The sequence below is a fragment of the Amphiura filiformis genome, chromosome 7 (genome assembly GCF_039555335.1).
Source record: "Amphiura filiformis chromosome 7, Afil_fr2py, whole genome shotgun sequence".
NCBI lineage: Eukaryota > Metazoa > Echinodermata > Ophiuroidea > Amphilepidida > Amphiuridae > Amphiura > Amphiura filiformis.
Genome location: NC_092634.1, coordinates 43,055,904 through 43,078,695, shown reverse-complemented (window position 1 = coordinate 43,078,695; position 22,792 = coordinate 43,055,904). Strand labels below are relative to the sequence as shown.

The 22,792-nt window shown below is 35.0% G+C and overlaps 1 protein-coding gene across 1 annotated transcript; it reads left to right on the top strand.

The window, feature by feature from the left end:
- The first annotated feature begins 124 nt into the window (after positions 1-124).
- On the top strand, positions 125-22,210 carry LOC140157869 (uncharacterized). The gene is given in 7 exon segments (XM_072181117.1): positions 125-193; positions 648-719; positions 4,493-4,549; positions 5,274-5,482; positions 8,459-8,611; positions 8,614-10,329; positions 22,058-22,210. Coding segments are annotated over 7 exon segments (2,370 nt in total). The 5' UTR covers positions 125-173; the 3' UTR covers positions 22,201-22,210.
- Positions 22,211-22,792: the final 582 nt, after the last annotated feature.

Here is a 22,792-nt window from a genome sequence, read left to right as displayed (position 1 = left end):
GTTGCAGTTTCGCCAAAGGTCCGTGGTGGAGAGCAAACACATGAAAATGTTGGGTGTGTGGGTTGCGTACTAACAGGAGGTAAATTTATTGATTGAGTATTTTATTCATCCATATAAGGTATTTATTTGATAACAACATATCATACGTTGGCAGCACGTCACTAAAGACACCAATGCGATCTGTTACGACACTGTAAGTATCCATTTCAAAAAAATGTAAAGTAATGTAAAGGCGAGGGAAGTGACGGGACGAAAAGTGAAGGAAATGGGAGAAAGAAAAAGTGGCATGGGAAAATGGAAGGGAAAGAAAAGCAAATAAAGAGGAAGACAAAGGAAAGAAAGGCGAAGGGATTTAGGTAACGATATACCAAGATTAGCATGCGATTTGTTCGAATTGAAAGAGACAACAAATTAGGACCATGACAATGTGATGTCAGATGATTACGAAACATATCAGAAATGCACTTCCTTCAAGTGTGTTGTTATTTACAAAAGCCAGAGTCAGTCAGTTGATGAGCAATAGCCATAACAAAGAGCAGACATTCAAAATATATTTAATATTGAAATACAAATTTGTCCTTTGTGGGTCACACTTTATTAGGTACATGTTTCACTCTACATAATATCATTAACCATTATCATTGCAGGCACATGTACTACAATCCAATATCAACAATTGACGATAATTCATTTGACTGGCTAGCATACGGAGGAAAGGTGTAAGTAATCATTTCAAACTTATTCTTTGCATTTCTATATACATACTGTTATACGGCCTAGCGCACACAAGAATGCATTCTGGGTGCAATACAGTGTAGCTATGGCAAATTTAACTTGACACTCTTCTTTTCCTCATAATCAATATTTTTTCTCGTCTAAATTTTTAAGTTTTCGGTACTTTAGCGATTAAAAATGCCACTTAGAACTGGTTCCAGCCCAGGGGCCCAGTAGAGAACGACCGCGAGCGCGTAGGTTAGGACAGGTGTATTTTATAATGTCAGAGAGGGCCTGTTACGGTCCTCTACGCACTGAACAAGTGCTATGCCCACTCTTTCTAATTATGCAAGAAGCAACTCTTTTGACATTTCTAAACCGTCGTCTTTCAATGACAATTTAATACTATGTTGGTATGCCTCATTTCCACAGTATAAAAAATGGTTTCCGCTTTGAGATAATATCGCAAAGCTTTTTGGTGAAGATCAAATAAAAATTCCATTAAAAGGAATAGGGCGAGCAAATGAGGAAGTGTCAAGATAAAGGTGTAGTTATTTTGTTGTTTGAACTGTTTCTATAATTCGCATCGATCATAATGAGTATGTTTTTACGTGCCTCAAATGACAAGGACTATGATCTTGCAATGAGACTGTACAGTGTATGGCAGTGTAGCCTATTTGTCCGAATCATTTTGACTATTTGATTCTGACCATGTGATTAAAACAGGCTTTCAGATTGGTGAGCTATTATGTACCAATTGATAAGGCCGGGCACGTAGTAAAAATACACTGGACAGCCAATTTACTGGCAAAAGGTAGGGCCAAATAAATCTTACTTCTTAGTTGATTCTTGAACACGATTTAAGCAGGAACCTTCAGGCAGAATTTGAATACATATTATCCTGTAACGTTCACTTAACCTGTAACAGTCAATGAACGTTCATTGTTAGCATAATAAGTAGCTTTGGGTATCCTACTATGATGTTTATGAAAAAAAAGTGTTTACAAACTAATAACATCTGTTATACATATACATCTACTTGCTAATACACTGAAAGTCAAATAGAAATGAAGGATAAAGAACAATTACAGAACATTTATTGTTCATTAAAGTAGCTATGGGTATACAATGTTTACAAGAAAAGAGCGTTAATGTTTTGTACATGAAGTTAACGTCTTTGATACATAGGTAGTTGTTAATACATCGAAAATTTGACTAGAGATTTACAATTTGATGACATCCAAAAGAATTTAGTATTGAAGAATTTAAACAAATTACAGAACTTTCATTTGTTGACATACTAGCAATTGTTAACAATGCTGAAAATCATGTTCATAAGCGTAACATCCTCTATACATCTGTTTCTTAATGTTCATAAACGTATAAGGCCAAATAAAAAAAAAATAAACATGTTTCATGTCCCCCCCGCTTCCTTTTTTGAGGTTTCTTCAATTTTATTTTTATTTTTTGAAATTCAGTCATAACTTTTCAAAAAATATGTCTAGGAAGTAGAGATGCTCTCTATAGCCTTGCATATACAGGGTGTAACAATAAAATTTATACAATTGCATTTCGACTTCTCAGGAAAAAGTAAAAGAGTTATGGCACAAATGTTATATGCAATACAATCAGTAATATCTTGGCTAAAAGAAGACGTTTAGTTGGTTTCTTTACTAGCTTGGATTCAAAAGTTATGTCGTCCAGAAAACGTGTAGGGCCACTTTTACCATGTTTGCACATAGATATGCTTACCGTGCATTAAACATCAAAGAACTGACACAAAAGAATTATAAGTGTGGTTTCTCCATCAAATTAACATGAACTTAATAATCAAAACCCCGGACGTGAAACATGTTTTTTATTTTACTTGGCCTAACAATTTGATACATCTATCAAAGGGGATGAGCTAAGTCATGAGGCTGTGTTTGTATAACTGAATTAATTTATACAAACACAACCTTGAGTAATTTAAAGAGAGTACTTAAATGGGGTAACTACGGCAGGATAAGAGAAAATATATTTACTTTAGCACTTATGGATCCTGCCGATTGAGACTTAATGTCTGTTAAGTGAGGGGTGTTGTTGGCATTAAAACATGTTAACGTATTATAAATATTTGAACAGTAACTCGTTATGGGATTAGCTAATAATACTATTGTGATAAGGTTTCTACCTCTTACATATCGTATCATTAACAGATTATATACGCTATAGATAAAACAGCAAGCACATGCAAGCAAGTATTTTGCCAGTATCGATAAAACTATAATGAGGCTATTAACGTAGTCCAACCGCTAAATCTTAAAGAAATGAAAAAAATCTGTTGCAATTTTCGGATTTGCATACAAGTAATTCTAGTTCATCCAAGTCGTATAACAATTATTTCTTTTAATACAAACTCATTCCTTGTTAAGACGACTTTATAGCACTGTTTGAATATCAAAATGAAGTAATAATTACAAATTTAAATGTATACTATCGCCTCTGTAGTTTCCTGATATAGACAGCACGATTATTTTCTGCAACGCTGTGAGGAATAAGTAGGCCAAAACCCATCGCAAATAGCGCGAGATGTGCGTTTCTCGCCCAAAAAAGTATATTCATTTAGTAATAAGTTTGGAAATACTTATGAATATGAACAGGAAAGCTCGTTCTTTGATTGATTTCAACCCATCCCCATTGCGTCTATAAGACAGAGTTGAGTGTAAGACCATCCTTTTTAAATATAGCAGCTCACGCTCTGGTAGTTTTGACCTTGGGCGGAAAGGCTGCAGAGTGAACAACACTGTGCTGAGTGTAGTACTTTTTACTATAACTTGACTTGTGAATATCCTATGAGTCTAATATTAGTGGCAATACCCACATTGCCAATACAAACAAGTCTATAAACATGGTGCTAGATTGATATGGGGACAATGAGATCAACAGCCATCTGGAATTTTAAAATGGCGGCCATATATGATCTATTTTCACCAATGACTCTGGCTCTGCATGTTATAAGTTCTTCACCTTTCATGACACATGCTCACATGCTGTTAATTACGAATTAAAAAGGCATTCTACTAATACGTATTGATTGATCAATTATACATTTTCAGTTTACGGAAATTGTCTAGTCCATCGAGAAAGGCCCCATAGGTGCGTTAGTACGACCATACACGCCGTCATCAGATGTTGTTGTTGCTATCTAGTGGGTCCTTTCTAGAACAACAACAAATAAAACATTTAAATCACTTCAACTGTGCAATCAGAAACCATCTGGCAAAATATCCATTGACTTTCGAAACTGCATCAGTCATTTTCTATTAACTTATTTCTATGTATGTGTAATTTAACAGTAGTTATGATGTTTATGATGATGTTTAATATTTTTTCTTCAAATTTGTGCCTGCTTATTGTTTTCAATTTTAGCCCCTTTTCAAGGACCCCATTAGAACTACGTTATTATTTATTTATGACTTTCATGGGTTATCCTGTTTTAACAACATTTACGTTTGAAATCTGCCTCTTTTTAAGATGTTTTTATGTATTTTTTAATATGTATTGTTATCTATTAATGTTGTTAATTCGAATAAATTCATTAAATCCATCAATCCATCAATCAATCAATCCAATCAATCAATCAATCAATCAATCAATCAATCAATCAATCAATCAATCAATCATTCATTCAATCATTCAATCAAGGCTAAAATCTAATTTCCAATTTTGTTTTTTGACAACGTGGATTCTCTTTAACGTTCATATATCGTTTTTCTACTCACATTACAACTAATAGATATATATCTACTGAACATCTATACCAGTGGCCGATATGTTCACCAGACATTACCATGTAAGTTTCTCCTAGAAAGCTCATATTCTCTTCTTGACCCTAGAAAATTTTAGGTCTATTATATCTTTTCTCTAGATGGTATGAACAATGATGGTGTACTACTCGTACTATTCTATGGACCTATGCTCCAATCTTCAAGATTCTGAGGCCCAACTTAAGTTAAAGCATTAGAAGGCCATACACTGACAAGATCAAAAGCCAAGTCCAGCGGTTAGGGAAATCAATCGGGCTGATCTTCTCCAATACAAGACGAAGGAACCTAACACTCGTGTCCCCTTTGTCAGTGCATACCCCCCCCCCTTTTTTTCAAAGGTGCTTGGTCTATTATTCACAAGCATATGCACATCCTACATACCTCATTTCAACTCAAACAGATTTTCCCTGACAGACGACCAACACACATAGCACACGCACCCGTTCTGTCATCACATCAAACTTTGTATGGTACTTTGTATGTAATTTTCTGAGTAGGTTTATTTTAATTTTTTACCATATTTTATTATGCTAGCTTGAGGGTATTAACTAGTTGATCATCATATTTAGTTTGAGCCTTTTAGGTCACTGTAACTAGCTCGGTGTATATGTTGTGGTGTAATAGTAAATTAGATCGCTTTTATTGGGTTTTTTTCTTGAGAGATAGATCGATATTTTTTAAATAATCTATTTTAAAAACTTTTGAAGTCTACATTATATTTCTTTGCTTTCTGTCTATATTTGTCATTAGCTTTTTTATTAGTACTGACGCAGAGGATGCCAAATTGACAATTGAAAATATTGAAGTTTTTGAAGCCTTTGCAGAATCGGGCTTTGATTGCTACCAAACCAAAACACGATCAGTATATGTATGGGAATGTGTACCATGCCGAGTTGGATACTATGCCAAACATTACAAATATGCTCATTTCTATGCGCCGTGTACATCATGTCCCACAGGTTGGTAAGAATATCTAAAAAACCCAAATGCATATCGTTATTCCCGAAGATGCAATTCTATTACATCTTACAGATGCCTGTAAGGTTTTAACCCTTTTAAACAGATTATTAAAACCGGGCATATTTAGTAAATCAGTGTCGTCTTTGATAAATTTCATTTGGAGGGTTGAAATTACCAATAGGGGTCAACGGTTTGAAACCAAGCAAAAACAAGGGCATATTTGGGGGTTTGGGACTTCATGGAGGGGAGTTGAAACCAACACCCCGTCCCCTTGGCTACAGAGACCACCCTTGGGTAAATACTTACAACGGCTATCTGGTGAACCCCAGATAACTGTAAACTCCTTTATTATACTGATATCAACGAGTCATGACTTGTGACGCAATGTAAAATGAGGCGAATGACTCGAGTGATATTCAGAGACTCGACCCCATTGAATTTGCACAGTGACTCCTCGAGTGATTTGAATTGGACCAAGCTAAAAATAGGCCAATGACCTGACTCGGCCTAAATTGTTGGTGACTCGTTACAACCTGTGATGAATATATGCACGAGTATTTCAGAAATGTATCGGATAGAAAACACACGCATACTGCAGTTACTGTCCGTTTTCCTATACACAATACACAGTGCTCTTACCATTGACGCGTGACCTCTACAAATAGCGTACGTTAGAAGTATGGGGATTTGCCTAGTTAACGTCGCTGTGTGAAAAATAACCGGCCAATATTAAAAGTATTCTTCTAAAATTCTAGAAAATATAGTTTTGTAACATGTCCTAAATTTTTAGCTAATTTAGATGTTTGGAAATATTCGTACTTTGGTGTTTTAGTGTATGTTATAGGTAATAGTACATTGCCTAGTTAACGTCGCTGTGTGAAAAATAACCGGCCAATGTTAAAAGTATTCTTCTAAAATTCTAGAAAATATAATTTTGTAACATGTCCTAAATTTTTAGCTAATTTAGATGTTTGGAAATATTCGTACTTTGGTGTTTTTGGAAGGATATGTAAACGACAGATAACACCAAAAAATATGAAGAAATTATTTCCAAACCGTGTTAAGTCAACAATCATTATGTTGCTCATTTTCAAGAATGCTGGTTAACAAAAAGCAGACCATTGTCTCATTTCGTGAACAAAGGTCCACATACCATTGTTTCCTTGCGTTTCCTTTATAATCGGTTACCCAACTGAAGCTATAATACCAGCTCATTGCGATACCGCACATATAAAACAGACACATGTGCACAACCAGAGAAGATCTGATTTAATCAGTTGAGCTGTTTTCAATGAGTGTTATCTTGGTTTAATAGCTTTTAATGGGGTTTAAGTCCTGCAAAGTTCGTGGTGAATTCTACTGTAGACATGACTGCATCATGGACTGCTATTTTTCATACAAACTATATTTAACACTCTCTGCTCACAAAGGAAATAAATAACCCATTGCTTGAGTGCTTTCATCAATTTCGTGGGACTACAGACTTGACATTTAATATGGAATACTTTTTCGCAAAATTCCAAGACTGATCTGGTAGAGGTCTGCATAAACGGCACGGGCTAAATATTAATTGGGGTGTGTCGGGAGATGGTGAAAAATAAGTCTATGACATAAAATGTGCTTTCCATGAGTCACATTATGGCGCTCACAATGTAGTGAATAAGCCTAAAATGGCGGATTTAAGGAGACTGAATTTGATTTTTGTGGGGGTAAAATTTCTGAATTTGAGCAACATTATTCTGATATTATCAAATTCATTGAGGTTTGAGGCGATTTTACTGAACCTGAATACCAATAAGTGTTCGTCTGACCTGAAATGCACCTGTGATCTACCAGTTTTGAAAGTGGGAGGAGCTTTAAAAAATATGGCTCTTAAAAGTGATACGCACTCAGAAAGTTTGAATGGTCCCCTGGGGCCAAATGTTATAAACTTACTGTTCACAAAGAAATAATATAAGTTCATTGGACAACCAGGAATCCACACAGTTGTTTTTGTACCGTAAGTTTATAACATTTGACCCCAGTGGGCCATTCAAACTTTCTGGGTACGTACAGCTTCTAAGAGCCCCATTTTAAGCTCCTCCCCTGTTAAAAAACTTGGTACATTGTAAGTGTATTTCAGCTGTGATGAATGCCAGTTGCTGACGAAGTTTAAGAAATATCACCTCAAACCCCAATAAATCTGATAATAACAGAACCATGTTGCATAAAGTTTGAAATTGTGTCCCCCACAAAGCTCAAATTCAGCCTCCCTGAATCCGCTATTTTAGGCAAATTCGATACATTATGAGCACCATAATGTAAACATATAGAAAGCACATTTTCCATCAAACAATTATTGTACACCATCCCCCGACACACCCCCATTTAATATTTAGCCCGTGCGGTCTATGCATACTCCGTCCAAACAAGTCTTGGAATTTTGCGAAAAATATTCCATATTAAATGTCAAGTCTGTAGTTTGAGGACAAAGGTTTGCCGAATTCTGCAACCTTATCTCTTATTTTGGAATATCATTATAAACAAATTCAACTAAAAATTAGTTAGACTGCATGACGAACAAATTGAGCAATACATATACACCTATATATTGTTACTAGCTTGCTTTGTCAAAATATAGTTTGAGCACACTTAAAATCTAGATGAGGAGAAATATTGATGATGAGGGAAAGCATAGTGTCAAATTAATTTTGCCATATAAACTGTAGTGTGTCCAAACAGGATTATTGTGAGTGCTAGGGCGTATAAATCAGTATGCATGTAGAAATGCAATGAAATGTATGCTACCAAACAATAATGTTTTCAACCTAAATCGATTTGGCCTGTTGCCATATTGATTTAAGGTTGCCGGATTGCCCTCCATCGTTTGTACTGTGTAAAAACGTTTTTGCCATGATGGTAACTGCGCTCGGAGAGTAATAGTATTACAGTATGCAGAAATCACAATGACGTACTTGTTGAATTATTCTTTTCAGGTGGATTCTACCAGGATAAAATTGGCCAAGATGCTGATAATTACGATGATATGTGCTGTGAAAAGTGTAATCCAGGAACTTTTGTTCCGTTAAAACAATCGCCGGGGACAAAAGCTGAAGATTGCCAAGTGTGTCCTACAGGAACTGAAAAACTAAATTTGCTGGTTTTCGCGCATGCTCTTGTTTAGATGGATATTTCCGAACAGATAGGTTTGATGCTTGCGAACAATGTCCCGATGAAGGTATTGATTGTTCTTTGGAGTACCAGAAATTGAAACAAGGGTACTGGTGGACATGGAACTTTGAAGGGAATGAAACAGCAGGTTATATAGACCTATCTAGCTACGGAGATTTTGTGACGAATATTTGTACCTTCAATGACAGCTATGACAAAGAAACCACAAAATTTAATGGTAAGATACCTAAGCCATTCAAGTGCCCTCAAGGAATTGAAGCGTGTCCTGGAGATAGCATAAATGCATCATGCGGAGACGGTTATGAAGGATGGTTGTGTTCTAGTTGTAGCAAGAGATACTACCCATGGTTTGAATACTGCTTAAAATGCCCGTCGTGGCCGTGGTTAGCTTTGGAGCTAGTCATTGGCATTGTCGTTGTTGTTGCTATTATTGGTGTTGCAATTTGGGATTACAGAAAAAAAGACAAATCAATGCGTTCTCTTCTAGATACTTTAGTTGGCAGATTTAAAATTGTTCTTGCCTACTACCAAATTGCTGGAGCAATTTTAACATCTATTCACAACATTCAATGGCCATTGAAAGTATCACAGCTAGCAAACATCTTCCGATACTTAGAACTGAACATCTTTAAGCTCTTAGCTAAGCCCAGCTGCTTCTTAGATGTCTTGCAATTAAACATTTATGGTGAATTTGTAATTGGTATGACATTTTGTGCTGTGGCTATCCTCTTGCCATACACGGTTTATGTACTTTTAAAATTGTACAACCTTTGTCGTTTTCGTCATACTGACACTACGAAAGAAGTCCATGACTGGATGAAAAAACAAAGAGCAAAATGCTATTTCGCTGTAGTCGTCTTGCTGTTTATAACCTTCCCAAGTGTATGCCAGGTTATCTTGGGGCTTATGCCACCCGCTTGCGACAACTTTTGTCTTGTTGCCAACTTGAACTGCACGTACAATGTTACCAAATTACGATCTCATTACACAATAAACTGCAACAGTCCGACGCATGTGAACTTCCAAATGGCAGCATACATCGGTCTCATGTACGTTGTCGGATTTCCAATTAGCACGTTATTCCTTATAAAGGCACATGTTTCTACGACAGAAAAAAGTGAAGTCCAAACTAAAAGTACTCAAACAACGGAAGAACGTGGTGAAAGCAGTACGGCTTCAACAGTCATGGAAGACGAAAGAAGAGAGCTCTTATCACTCAGCGGACAACCATCAAATGACAATAACATTGATGATAAAACAGAGAGTGATAGATCGAATGCCTCATTACTTGACAAAGTCACCCCTTCTCCTATCAGTGACCCGCTGCACATTCGATTTCTTTGCGAGAACTATAAACCCAAATATTGGTATTGGGAAATCATTGAATTGTCGCGTAAATTTGTTCAAACATCGCTTGTAGTTTTGTGGGGCTCAGAAGATCCTTTTACCCTCGGCTTATCCATTGCAATCTCGGTTGTTTTTACTGTAATTCACGCATATGTAAAGCCAATGAAAGATAAATTTGAACACTGGCTCCAGATGCTGTCACTCATGGCCATTTTCTTCAACTTGTTAGCAGCTATATACTTTAAGGTTCCCTACAGTAACCACAGACATACGCTCATGACTGTGTTCATCCTTATAGTCAACATATCAGTTGTGCTCCTAGCTGTAGGTAAGTTTACTGAAGAACCTGAATGTAGTACTTGCTCGCCGTGCAACGTATAAGTTGCAAATATGGCAGGCAAGTTCTAACACAACAATCTTGGAAGTTGTTAAATTGAAAATACAGTTAGAAAAACACTGGGTGACTCGTGCTGCTTGTTTATAACGTAATGTTTATGCGGCTTAGTTGGCGATGACTAAATCAGCGAATTATGGCACTGTGTCCATGTAAACGCCCTAAGTGCCGTTCTTCTATTCAAGCACTTTAAGGTATTTCAGAAATAAAACCAATGTTACAATTTTTTCAGGGTTAGTTTTCAAACATTTTCAACTGTTTACAAATTTGCTAATTGTTAATTCCTTATTGTGTGGTCTAATATCACGAGCATAGGTTAAATCACATTTGATAGTTCATTGTTGTGTATACATATATTTAGCAACAAAGCAGTTTTGAATTAATTTCTTAATTAAAACATTAAATCACCTATAATAGTGCTCCACACAATACATTTTTTTACATCCTATTTTGGTCTAGTTCAGGTTATGTGTGTTTACATGAACACGAGTGGTCAGGTCACAAATCATTTCGGATTTCGGATGCGTTTCTTTCCCGGAGTATGACATGTGCAACTTTAATTTTATTTAATATGGTTTTTGCATTAAACTGATAAAGGCTTCAAAGAGCCTATATTGTATCGAAAACATGGGCTATTTTTGCGATAAATCACACTTTGGTGATAATTTTGCTTTAAATATTTAAATAGTGTGATCAAAAGCATTGAAAGCGCAAAAATCATTTAACCTTTTAGTAAACCCATAGAAACCTTTACTTATTTCGAATTAGAATTATCAAAAAACTTCCCTGACCATTGTTGCTAAAAAATATTTTGAACCAAGAACAATAATAGTAAAAATAAAATACGACCGAAATTGCAAATTATGACTCTAAAGGGTTTGTTATTCCCAAGGATAATGAACTGAGTGCAATGCATTAGTCAAGATAATCGCACGCGCCGTGGAGTTATTGCATTTAGCTCGAGAGCCGATAGGCTCGAGGGCTAAATGCAATAACTCCATGGCAAGTGCGATTATCTTGACGAATGCATTTGCACGAGTACATTATCCGTCATATACTTTGAGTGTATTAAAACAATAGGCAATACGAATTGCTGCATTCATTATAATTAGTTTGAATATTAGGGAAAATATCTTAAATTTTAAAAACACCGTCAGGCCATTGACCAGATAGCATTTAACTGATCAAGAAAATCAATCACTGTATAAGTTAGCTATCAATGGTATCGATTGCGCCATACGTCATACTTTAGTAACTTATTCACGCATGGTTTGTAACCAATTGACTTTATATTGTGATCATTTAATATCGTGGTTCCGAACACAGAGAGCACTGAAACAGTTGACCTGGAAACGATCGATTTTGACGTCCCACTACTACGGTGAATGGAGATGAGAGAATAAACTTATATATCAATATCAACTGGACTTTATGTATAGGATAATGGCCAAGGATTAGAACGTGGGTGGCTAAGAATGGCCGTGGGCTGAAGGCCCTAGGCCATTCTTTTCCATTATTTTCCACGAATGGAGTGTTATTGAAATTTGGTGCTCTTTACAAATTGATCAATTGCTCACACTGAATACACTATCAAATACACTAATAGAATGATCGTACTAGGTGCGGGTGAAAAATACACGGACTCAGCTTTATGTAGAATTACCCATCATATCACGATCCAGGTGTTTAGTTTAAATCATCCGTAACCACGTTCTTGAATTATAAAGATCTAAAATGTTTGTTACCCAAATTGAATAAACGTAGATTCGTAAAATCATTAAAGTGATTAGAAGTACAATCAATAGTTCTTTATGCCCACTTCTAATGTGTTAACTATTGACATGATTGAAGTAGTTGCGTTTGGGTCTCAATTTTGCATAATAAAGAAAATTGGCAAAATGGTCATAGGTTAATATGAAATAGTTAAATGCAGATCATTGCAGTTTTGTACCTCAAGAAAGCCAGACCTGCCGCTATACCTGAGCAATGATACTCTTCTCTATTGAATCGAGTGTTCGATTTTGGACAACCTTGCAATTATGGACACTATTTATTTATCTTGGATACTAGTAATTATAATTTTGTGATGGAATCATTCCGAGGATATATATCGTTGATTCGCAGGAAGGACCTAAATCAGGTATGATTCTACTTTAAGCCGAAGTAAGGTACGAATATTTTAAATGTGTAAACTTTGTTTTATTTGGTTGGCTTTATTACAATCCATTTTACCTAGGCCTATTATGTCCCTGAACTTCGGCGGCAAAACAACAACAACAAACAAACTTCGCCGCTTCCTATACGCGAAATAAAAGCTCAACTTCCAGTCCCCCTCCCGAAATCAACTGGAGCGTCCCTAACATTATAATATTTAATTATCGGATAGGCCTACTGATCGATGTAAGTAAATATTCAAACATGCCAAAATACTATCAGATGAAACATCAGATGTACTAAAGTGAAATAAAAATTATACCGAAAATAGACCTACTGTGGCTTTTATCATTATTAAACATGCCCAAAGCAAACGATTTAAAATAAACAGATACATAGGCCTAAGTAGCAATATTGCCCAAAATGTAACAAATTAAACGTTGGTCCCAAGCCACTGAAAACGTATAAAAATATAAAGAACAAAAAAATGATATAAAAAACAGTAAGCGTAGAAAGAAAGTTCCAAATAATTCCAAAGTGAGGATAAAAACACATCTTGCATAATAAGTATATACAATTAACTTTTAACCTACCCGTTTTGATCTTGCCTATACTTTTCACAGATTGCATTGTAAATTTATGTTTAAGGGCTCGGATAGCGACGTTTTCACGTGTAGGCCTATATATATATTTTTGTGGGACCTGAGAGCAAATCAGACACATCGAATTGGATTTTGAACACGAGGAATGTCCTTCTGATATCAAATAATTCTAATTTTTATTAAATTCGCGATATATTCGACTGGCAACCCAGGCACCACCATGGAAGGACGTGTCGGCTAATTGTGGCCAAAGTTTCGAGCCTGTTTTATACAATTCAGAGGCTTTATGTACAACATTTATAGTGGAGTCATAGTATGTACAACCTGAGAAGTAACATGTCCGGAAAAAGAGGTAAAACCCTATCTAAAGAACAGGTGACACTAGAAAGTATGTTTGCTGGTCGTAATACTAGTAATACACAGCGGATAGACAAAGAGAAAATGGCGGACAGTATGAACACTCCACTGGTCAACGTGGTCAGCGGCGAAACCGCTGAACCCGAAACAGTTACAAATGCAGAGTTAAAGGGCCTATTACTGGATATGGACAAACGATTAAATGCAAGAATGGAATCCATTGAGACACAGTTGAGAGACACCACAGCCAGAGTAGTAAAGAATGAAAACAAAATAGCCGACCTTATTGAGTCGGTAGAACTAACCGATAACCAATGTAAAGCTCATAACGAGGAGGTGACTAAGAAAATAGACAACATGGATGTTAATGTTCATCTCGAATTTGTGAGACAAGAGCTCCATAACAGAAAACAGAACTTGCTTTTCTACGGCGTAAAAGAAGAAAAAGATGAAGATATATATCAAGTCATGAGGAACGTCTTTAAAACTGACTTTAATTTTAGCGAGGAAGAAGCATCGGGTGTGTTTATTGTTAACGCTCATAGACTACCGCGGCGGAGACGTGATGAGCAGAATGGTCAGAACCAGAGCCCGGACCCGGTTATAGTACGCTTTGGGTGTATGTCAGACAGAGGCTATATTCTGGATGCTATGAAAAATCGCGGGTTTATTGAAGATAGGAAACCTGTCATGTGTTATACGGACCTTCCCCCTACAATGAAGCGCAAGAGAGGGCAGCTGGCGGCCCGAGCAAGAGATCTCAAGAAGGAGGGAAAATCAACCCGGATAAGAGTGGATGGGGTTAAAGTCATACTAGAGTATAGAAAGAAAAATGCCCAAAATGAAGCGTGGAAACTATACACAGACTAAATGGTTTCACTGAGGTCGGTGCAGCAGAACTGATTTTACTACTCATAAATGACATGAGAAAATAACAATGGACCTTGTTTGCTGTTTAACAGACGACAAAAATAATGCCCGAATTGTTATAATAATAGGGGAAAAAAAGAAAGAAAAAAGTTTTTCATAATTTTAAAACTTTTTTTTTTAAATATTCAAATGGCTGTGAACTTACTATAATGCAATCTTACCATTTTACTGTATGTCTGTGGCAATACAAAAATTTTTGGAAGGTGTTGCTTAATTTCTTACACAGCTTTTCTTTTTGTTGCTGTTTTTGTTTTCTTTTATATTTTTTCAAAGCAAGCAAAAAAAGCAACAAAACAAATAGTAATATTAAAAATACCCATTTGTTCAAAAAATTAACAAAGGGGTTTATCTTAATATCTATGTTGGATGGTATTTCATAGAACACTGACTTGTTTAAATAATAATGTCATAACTGATGCATTTGGTTGGTAATTGTTCACTACAAACATGCTTGGGGATAGACAGTCTACAAAACAAAATATTGGCCTTGCAATATCTAAGAACATAGTAAATGTAATATTATACTTTATCAATATGTTAAGGGGGTACTACACCCCTGGCCAAATTTTTGCCTATTTTTGCATTTTTCTCAAAAATTATAGCGCATTGGTGACAAGTGGGATGTGTGTGTTGTGGGGGCAGGGACTGCAACTGCTGTGCTGGGGATTCGGCAGCTCAGGGCGGGTAGTTGTTGATTTGTTGATCAAATGTTGGTTTTCCCTCATTTTTGACTGTGGCTCCATGTCTGTTGTCTGTGCTGGGGTGAGATTTCCGGTGCAGTATTTGTGGTCCTTGCCCCTGTAGTATGCATGTCTTGCTTGTCCCCAATGCGCTGTAATTTGAAAGAAAAATGCAGAAATGGGCACAAATCTGCGCAGGGGTGTAGTACCCCCTTAAAGATGTACAAAACATGGCGGCAAAAATGTGACCCATCACGTCGGGACTGACCACTTCATTGGCAGATAACAATGAAAGAAGATGGTATAAAGAAAATAAAAAGAAACTTGAGCTTGTTTTGCCCCATAAATCATATTTACTGTATCTGATTTCAGCAAATAGGGTGCCACTTGAAAGCTAAAAAAACAGCAGTTATCCTAGTGCTTAAATATCTTTTTTCATTTCTGCCGCGGGGTGGTTGGTTTCGATGTGATGGGCCACAAATGGTATTGCAAGGATCGGTCCGTCATGTTTATAAAACATTTTTGCCAGTGTAATGTTTTTGTAATGCTGTTTGCTAGAACAAAAATATCAACAACAAAAAATTGCACTAGATTATAGGCCTATACGATATTATATTAGAGATATGTCCAGTCGCAGGTATGTTTGATAAATACATGCAGAAATATCAAACTCGCTAATGCATTGTTTCGGAATGTATGTTTGTACTTTTATTTTTTGGCTCGGAAAGGACCCACATTATCAGCAATTTTTTGTTTATAATGTATTTTTTTCTTTTCTTTTTTGGTATTATTTTTTTTTCAGTTTTGTATGTTGTCTGTCTGTTGTATTTTCGATGTCAAAAACACAGAGGAAAACAAACTGCAATCAATCAAGAGGTTCATGATGTAAACTGTGAAAAATATTATTGTGATGGGATACAAATGTCTATTATGTTTAAAATCAGTTACGTAAGGAAAGGCGGAGAGGGTGATCGATTATTCATATCATTACTTTTTGACTCAATAGGTGTAAACATAGAAGAAAGAGATGTAAACGTATGTTGGTCATCTTGCATGAGTTTTAAGGTGATCACGATTTGTGTATTTTGTGTAGGCCTACAAGCAGGTCTACAAGCAAGGTTACAAAAAGGATTCCCACATTCACATGACCAGTGAAATGAACAAACCTTTTTCAATAGCTTCCATGAATTGTCGCGGCTTAGCTGATGTAAAAAAACGTAGAGATGTACTTCACTTTTTAAGAAAGAAAAATCATTCTTTATATTGTTTGCAGGACACTCATTTTGTAAAAGATGTAGAAAATATAGTTCGTTCTGAATGGGGTTTTGATTGCTATTTTAGTTCATATAAAAGCAACGCAAGGGGCGTGGCAATACTATTCAATAATAATTTTGAATATAAAGTTAATCAGTTTAAGTGCGATACAAAAGGAAACATGCTTGTAATTGACATTGTAATAAATGGTTGCAATATAACATTGATTAATATATATGGTCCCAATACTGATGAACCTGAGTTTTATGATAATTTATACAATGTAACTAATGAGTTTGATAACGAACATATAATTATATGCGGCGATTGGAATTTGGTAATGAATGAGGCAATTGATACTTACAATTATGTTAGAGTTAACAATCCAAATGCAAAAAAGAGTTGTAGAACTTTGTAATTCATTGAATTTGACGGACGTATGGCGCATAAATAATCCAGATCTACGCAAATATACATGGCGGCAACATGATACACTGAAACAAGCCCGTCTTGATTTCTTTTTAATATCGTCAGAATTAAATTCCAAACTAACTAAATGTGATATTAAACCAGGTTATCGTACGGACCATTCATTAGTCGATATACGTCTAGATTTCAATGATATTGAACGTGGCAAAGGTTATTGGAAGTTTAATAACTCTCTTTTAAAGGATACAGAATATGTTAATCTGGTGAAGAAAACTATAAAAGAAGTAGTAGAAAAGTATGCGGCACCTCCATATCTTTTGTCAAATTTAAACACAATCCATCCTAACGATATCCAGTTTATAATCAATGATCAACTGTTTTTTGAAATGATTTTATTAGAAATTCGTGCTAAAACTATATCTTACTCATCTTTCAAAAAGAAAGATTTGGGAAGATTGGAGAGAGAACTTGAATCTGAGATAACACAATTATTTTCAAAGGTCGCCTCGGGCGACCATACTTTAAATGTGCAATTGAATACGAAGCAGAACGATCTCGAGAATCTGCGTAAAGATAAAATGAAGGGGGTCTTGATAAGATCTAAAACTCGCTGGTTTGAGCTTGGTGAAAAACCGTCTAAATATTTTTTGAACATGGAAAAACGTAATTTAGTTAACAAAACAATAAATAGAATAGTTCGTACAGATGGTTCTGTTTTAACCAACTCAAAGGATATTCTTTCGGAGGCAAGAATTTTTTATAAAGATTTATATTCGGAATCTGAAATTGATGATAATGCTGATATTGACTCTGTTTTTGCAAATTCAAATACTCCAATCTTGTCAAACGCCCAGCGCGATAGTCTTGAAGGCCCTATAACATATAAAGAACTTTTATATGCGCTTAAAAACAGCAAAAGTGATAAATCACCTGGATCTGATGGATTTAGTTCAGAATTTTATAAAGTATTTTTCAATGATCTTGTATGGTATTTGCTTCGTTCGTTAAATTATGCGTATGAAAATGGACAACTTTCTGTGACTCAAAAATATGGTATAATCACTTTATTACCCAAAGGAGATAAACCACGTCAATATTTGAAGAATTGGCGGCCTATTTCCCTCCTAAATGTATCTTATAAACTCGCCTCGTCGTGCATCGCAACCAGATTAAAATCCTGTTTGTCCGATATTATACACGAACACCAAAAAGGTTTTGTCACAGGTCGATATATTGGAGAAAATATACGTTTAATGTACGACCTGATGAGTTTGGCAGAGAATAAAAATATTCCTGGCCTTTTTCTCATGATTGATTTCGAAAAGGCCTTCGATTCGGTGTCACATACATTTATAATGAAAATATTAGATAAATTCAATTTTGGCAATTCTATTAAAAAATGGATTCGTGTTTTTTATAATCAAGCTTCATCATCAGTCCTAGTAAATGGATTTCTTTCGGAATCTTTTAATGTGGGTAGAGGATGCAGACAAGGCGACGGACTAAGTCCTTATTTATTTATCCTTTGTGCGGAAGTTCTAGGTATGATGGTTCGAAAAAATCAGAATATTAAAGGTATTAGAATAGGGGATGCAGAATATCTCATATCTCAATATGCTGATGATACTGTTCTTTTTCTTGATGGCACAGAGAAGTCAATGAATGAAGCTTTTAAAATCCTCGATTCGTTTGAAAACATGTGTGGTTTACGGGTAAATATAGACAAAACTAATGTTGTGTGGATTGGGTCAAAAAGTGGTAGCAATGAAACGATTTGTGATCATTTGAACGTTCAATGGATCCATAATAATAATTGTTTCAGAGCACTTGGTATTGAATTCACTGTGTCACTTGAAAGAATTGTGCAGATTAATTATGCAAAAACAATGGAGTCAATTCATGAATTAATTCACCAATGGTCAAGACGCAACCTTACAGTTCTGGGCCGTGTAACAATAGTTAAATCACTTATTTTATCGAAGCTTACCTTTCTGATTTTAACTTTGCCTAATCCACAATACGAGTTAATAAAAGATTTAAATCAAATAATATATAAATTTATATGGAAAGGTATTGATAAGGTTACAAGAAATCAAATGATACAAGACTACGGTCAAGGAGGTGTGAGAATGGTTGATGTCCAGTCATATATAGATGCGCTAAAAATAACCTGGATCCGTAGAATCATTAAAAATACGGAGACAGAGTGGGCAAAACTCTTTCTTAAGACAACAGGTATAAATCGTATCCAGGACATTGAGGGTGGATCTATTAATATTATGAATTTCATGAATAACAACAATGATAAACCGAATCAATTTTGGAAAGATGTTTTTTTGACATGGTTTAGTTTTTCTAACTGTCATCAACCAACTACCAGACAGGAGATACTGAAAAGTTCACTTTGGTACAATGAAAACATTAAAGTGGGTAAACAAAGTTTGTATTACCAGCATTGGGTTCGTAATGGTGTTGATCTTGTAAATGATCTTTTAAATGAGAGAGGGGGATTCCTCTCGCTGGAGGATTTTACGAGTACTTTTCATGTTCGCACAAATTTTGTTGAGTACGGTGGTGTAATATTGGCGATCAAAAAGTCATTTCCAAAATTCTTTGACAAACCTGGTGATACTCTTGTTTACCCTACTATTCCATTTCACTTTGATGTCCTCTTTAAAGATAGAAAGGGTTCCAGAAGAATATATAATATTCTGGTTTCGAGAAAACCAATTGTTCGTAAATATGTACAAAAATGGGAAGAAAAGCTTGAAGCTACATTTGATCCTTCAAGATGGAATGTTATTTTTAATACACCCTTCAAATGTACAATAAGTACTAAACTCAGGTGGTTTCAATTCAGAATAATTCACAGAATCCTTGGTACAAACGCATTTTTTATTTAAAATAGGGATAAAAGATTCCAGTCTGTGTACCTTCTGTCTGGAGGAGAATGAAACTATGATTCATATGTTTTGCGATTGTCATGTGGTTAAGAAATTTTGGGATGATGTGAAAAGGTGGATCGAAAACAAAGTTAATATAAACCTCTCTTGGAAAAAAGATAATCTTCTTGTTGGCGTTGGTCCTAGCTATATTATTCTGGATTTGATTCTAATTTTATGCAGATTCCATATATATAAAATGAAAATGAAAGAAAATAACCCTTCGATCCACATTTTCAAGAAAGAACTGCAAAATCATTATAAATTAGAAAAATATATTTACATATGTAATAATAATATTGGTATATTTTATAAAAGATGGGGCATTTTCAATTCACTCTGTAGAGAATAAGATTTAGACCCTCATACACGCGGAGAGGTTTTTGCATGGCGATGTGTAGTGGCAGAACCTTATAATGTGAGGTTCTGTACTTGCATAGCGTTGTGTGAGAGCTTCTCTGTGTATTATGAAATTATATTTCATCATGTGTATCATGTAATATCATTGTGTATCATGTGTATGATTAATGTTTACCTCTATTTAAAGTTTAACTTGAATAAATGTTTTTTTCCTCTGAAAAAAAAAAAAAAAAAAAAAAAAAAAATTCGCGATATATACATTACACATTTTATGGCAAATTATTAAAAATTGTAAATTGTAAAAGTAAATTGTATAAATCTAACGATATGCACCTAAAGATTATGAAGTTGGGATGAACAGCTGTCCATCATATGAAAATTTTGACCTTCATTATTAAAGATATAGATTTTTCCTCAAAACACTAAAAAATGTAGGTCTTTTTGGAAAAAATGTTTATGTTCAATATGAAAGGTCAAAATTTTCAATTCGGCTTTTCATCCCAGCTACATAGGCCTACAGTTTCATTACATATCATTTATTAGATTTATAAAGTTTACTAAAAATATGACATTTTAATAATTTGCCATAAAATTTGTATTATATCACGAATTTCACAAAATCAAATTTTTTTTTTATATATCAGAAGGACAATCCTCGTATTCAGCATGTAATTCGATATGTCTGATGTGCTCTCATGTCCCATAACAATAATGTGCAAATGTTGCTATCCGCTTCCTTAATTTATTGTATTAATGAAAATCATAGTTTTGTTGTTTTCGTATCATTGTTTTGCATGAATGAAGTGATGATAACAATACTGCACTTTACGCAAATACATGCTTTTCGAAAGTGCAATTGTTATTAACACTACATTCGTAAATGCCAGTACTTTTCCCCTGAAAAGTATTTGCTTTTCAGAAAAAAGAGAAAGGCATTTACGAATGGCGTGTTATTGTAATCATCGCTCCATTCGTGGACAATAATGGAGCGGTAAAACAATAGCGCGACGTCATAGGTGTGTATTAAAGTTCTATAATTTGAACTTTAAAATCTTACTTATTATTAAAACACACGACAGTGGAATTTTACAATTTGTTCAGTATTATAAAGCATGGTCATGATATTATGCGCTAGTGTGTGTTTCCCGGACGTGTTTATGCTATTTTAGATATAGGCTGCCTACATGCATTCCATTTGTAAAATGCTGAATATTTTGTAATGGTGTCATCTTGTATAATTATGGTCCACCTGTTTTTAGCCCTTTTTAATTAATAGAAGCTGGATTATTCTCATTTGATGTTTGATTTATTTGAGTTCATTAATCATAATTTATGGCAATGATAGTTGCAAAATAGAACACAGTTTGTAACCTATGATTTACATCGTGCGCATGAAAAAATACCATAACCTATAATTATTTTAACACAACACAATGTATAGGGCCTATTCGTACTTTTTTGATGGTATATATATCGAACAGACAAGTTATATGAAAGCAGTATTATTTATAGTATTTGAGCGAGCACGTATTATCTAAAATCTATTGTTTAGCGTGCGGGTTTTAGATAATGCATTGTTTAGCGTGCAGGTTTATATAATTTGGGCTATGAAGGGTAGTTCGCGAAAATAATGCACGGGAGAAGAATACATAACGATGAATAGAAACGGGCACTAGAAGTATATAGGTCGATATTCATCTTTTTCTGACGCAATCAAACTACTGCATAGGCAATGTGGACTTAATTAAATACCGAATTGGCAATGACAGCTCTACAAAAATATACATTACTCACAAAAAAGTGAAACGAATAATTATGATACTGATATCTTAATTTTGTTTCTCAACAAAAGAGAGAAACCAAACTCAAACAAAAACAAGGTCTACAGTTATTAGTGCCATATTGACACTATATTAATGTCAAATAATTGAGATATTTTTCTCCTATTTTGCAGGAAATATTCTCATTGTTACATGGAAGACTGTGAGAAGACAGCGATGCAATGGCAACTGCACAACCTCATGTCTCTGTTGCTGTGCTTCAATGGCGAGATTAGCGACTAATGTTTCAACTGTCAGTCAGCATATTCCACCATGATTCTTCAATATATATATATATACATAAGGCACGATTTAGGGGCAAGATAAAGTTGTTGCTTCCTTATTTCCTTACTAGGCAACTACTGTATAGACCGACCTACATGTCATCATGCCGCACGTTCATTGATACTTTGTCGTCTTGACTATTGTACAGTGTGGTCCAAAAAGAACTTTACCCAATTTTAAAGCTTAATGTCTCGGAATTCAGAGCAGCTGTTCCCAATATATTGTTACATATTTTACTTTAAATATAGGCCTATATCTGTCTAAGAATATGTGGTGCAAAAATTAGAAAAAAAGAAGCTGAATTAATAAAATGGCAGTCATTTTACGTCAATGTGTCGAAAATCACTTTGTCCACACGCAAATCAATGAGATGTATCTGATTACTATCCGCATTGCGTTAGGCATAATGGGTAAACACCCTCGTCATCCAAAAGTGCTAAATATTTTATATGCATGAATGAAATACAATACAAGATATTCATGCTTACTATTAATGATAGATACAATAATGTACCCGAACTTCAATTCCGTGACTGACAAAGAATTATGAAATTAACAAATCAAGCACAATTTATTTTTAAATA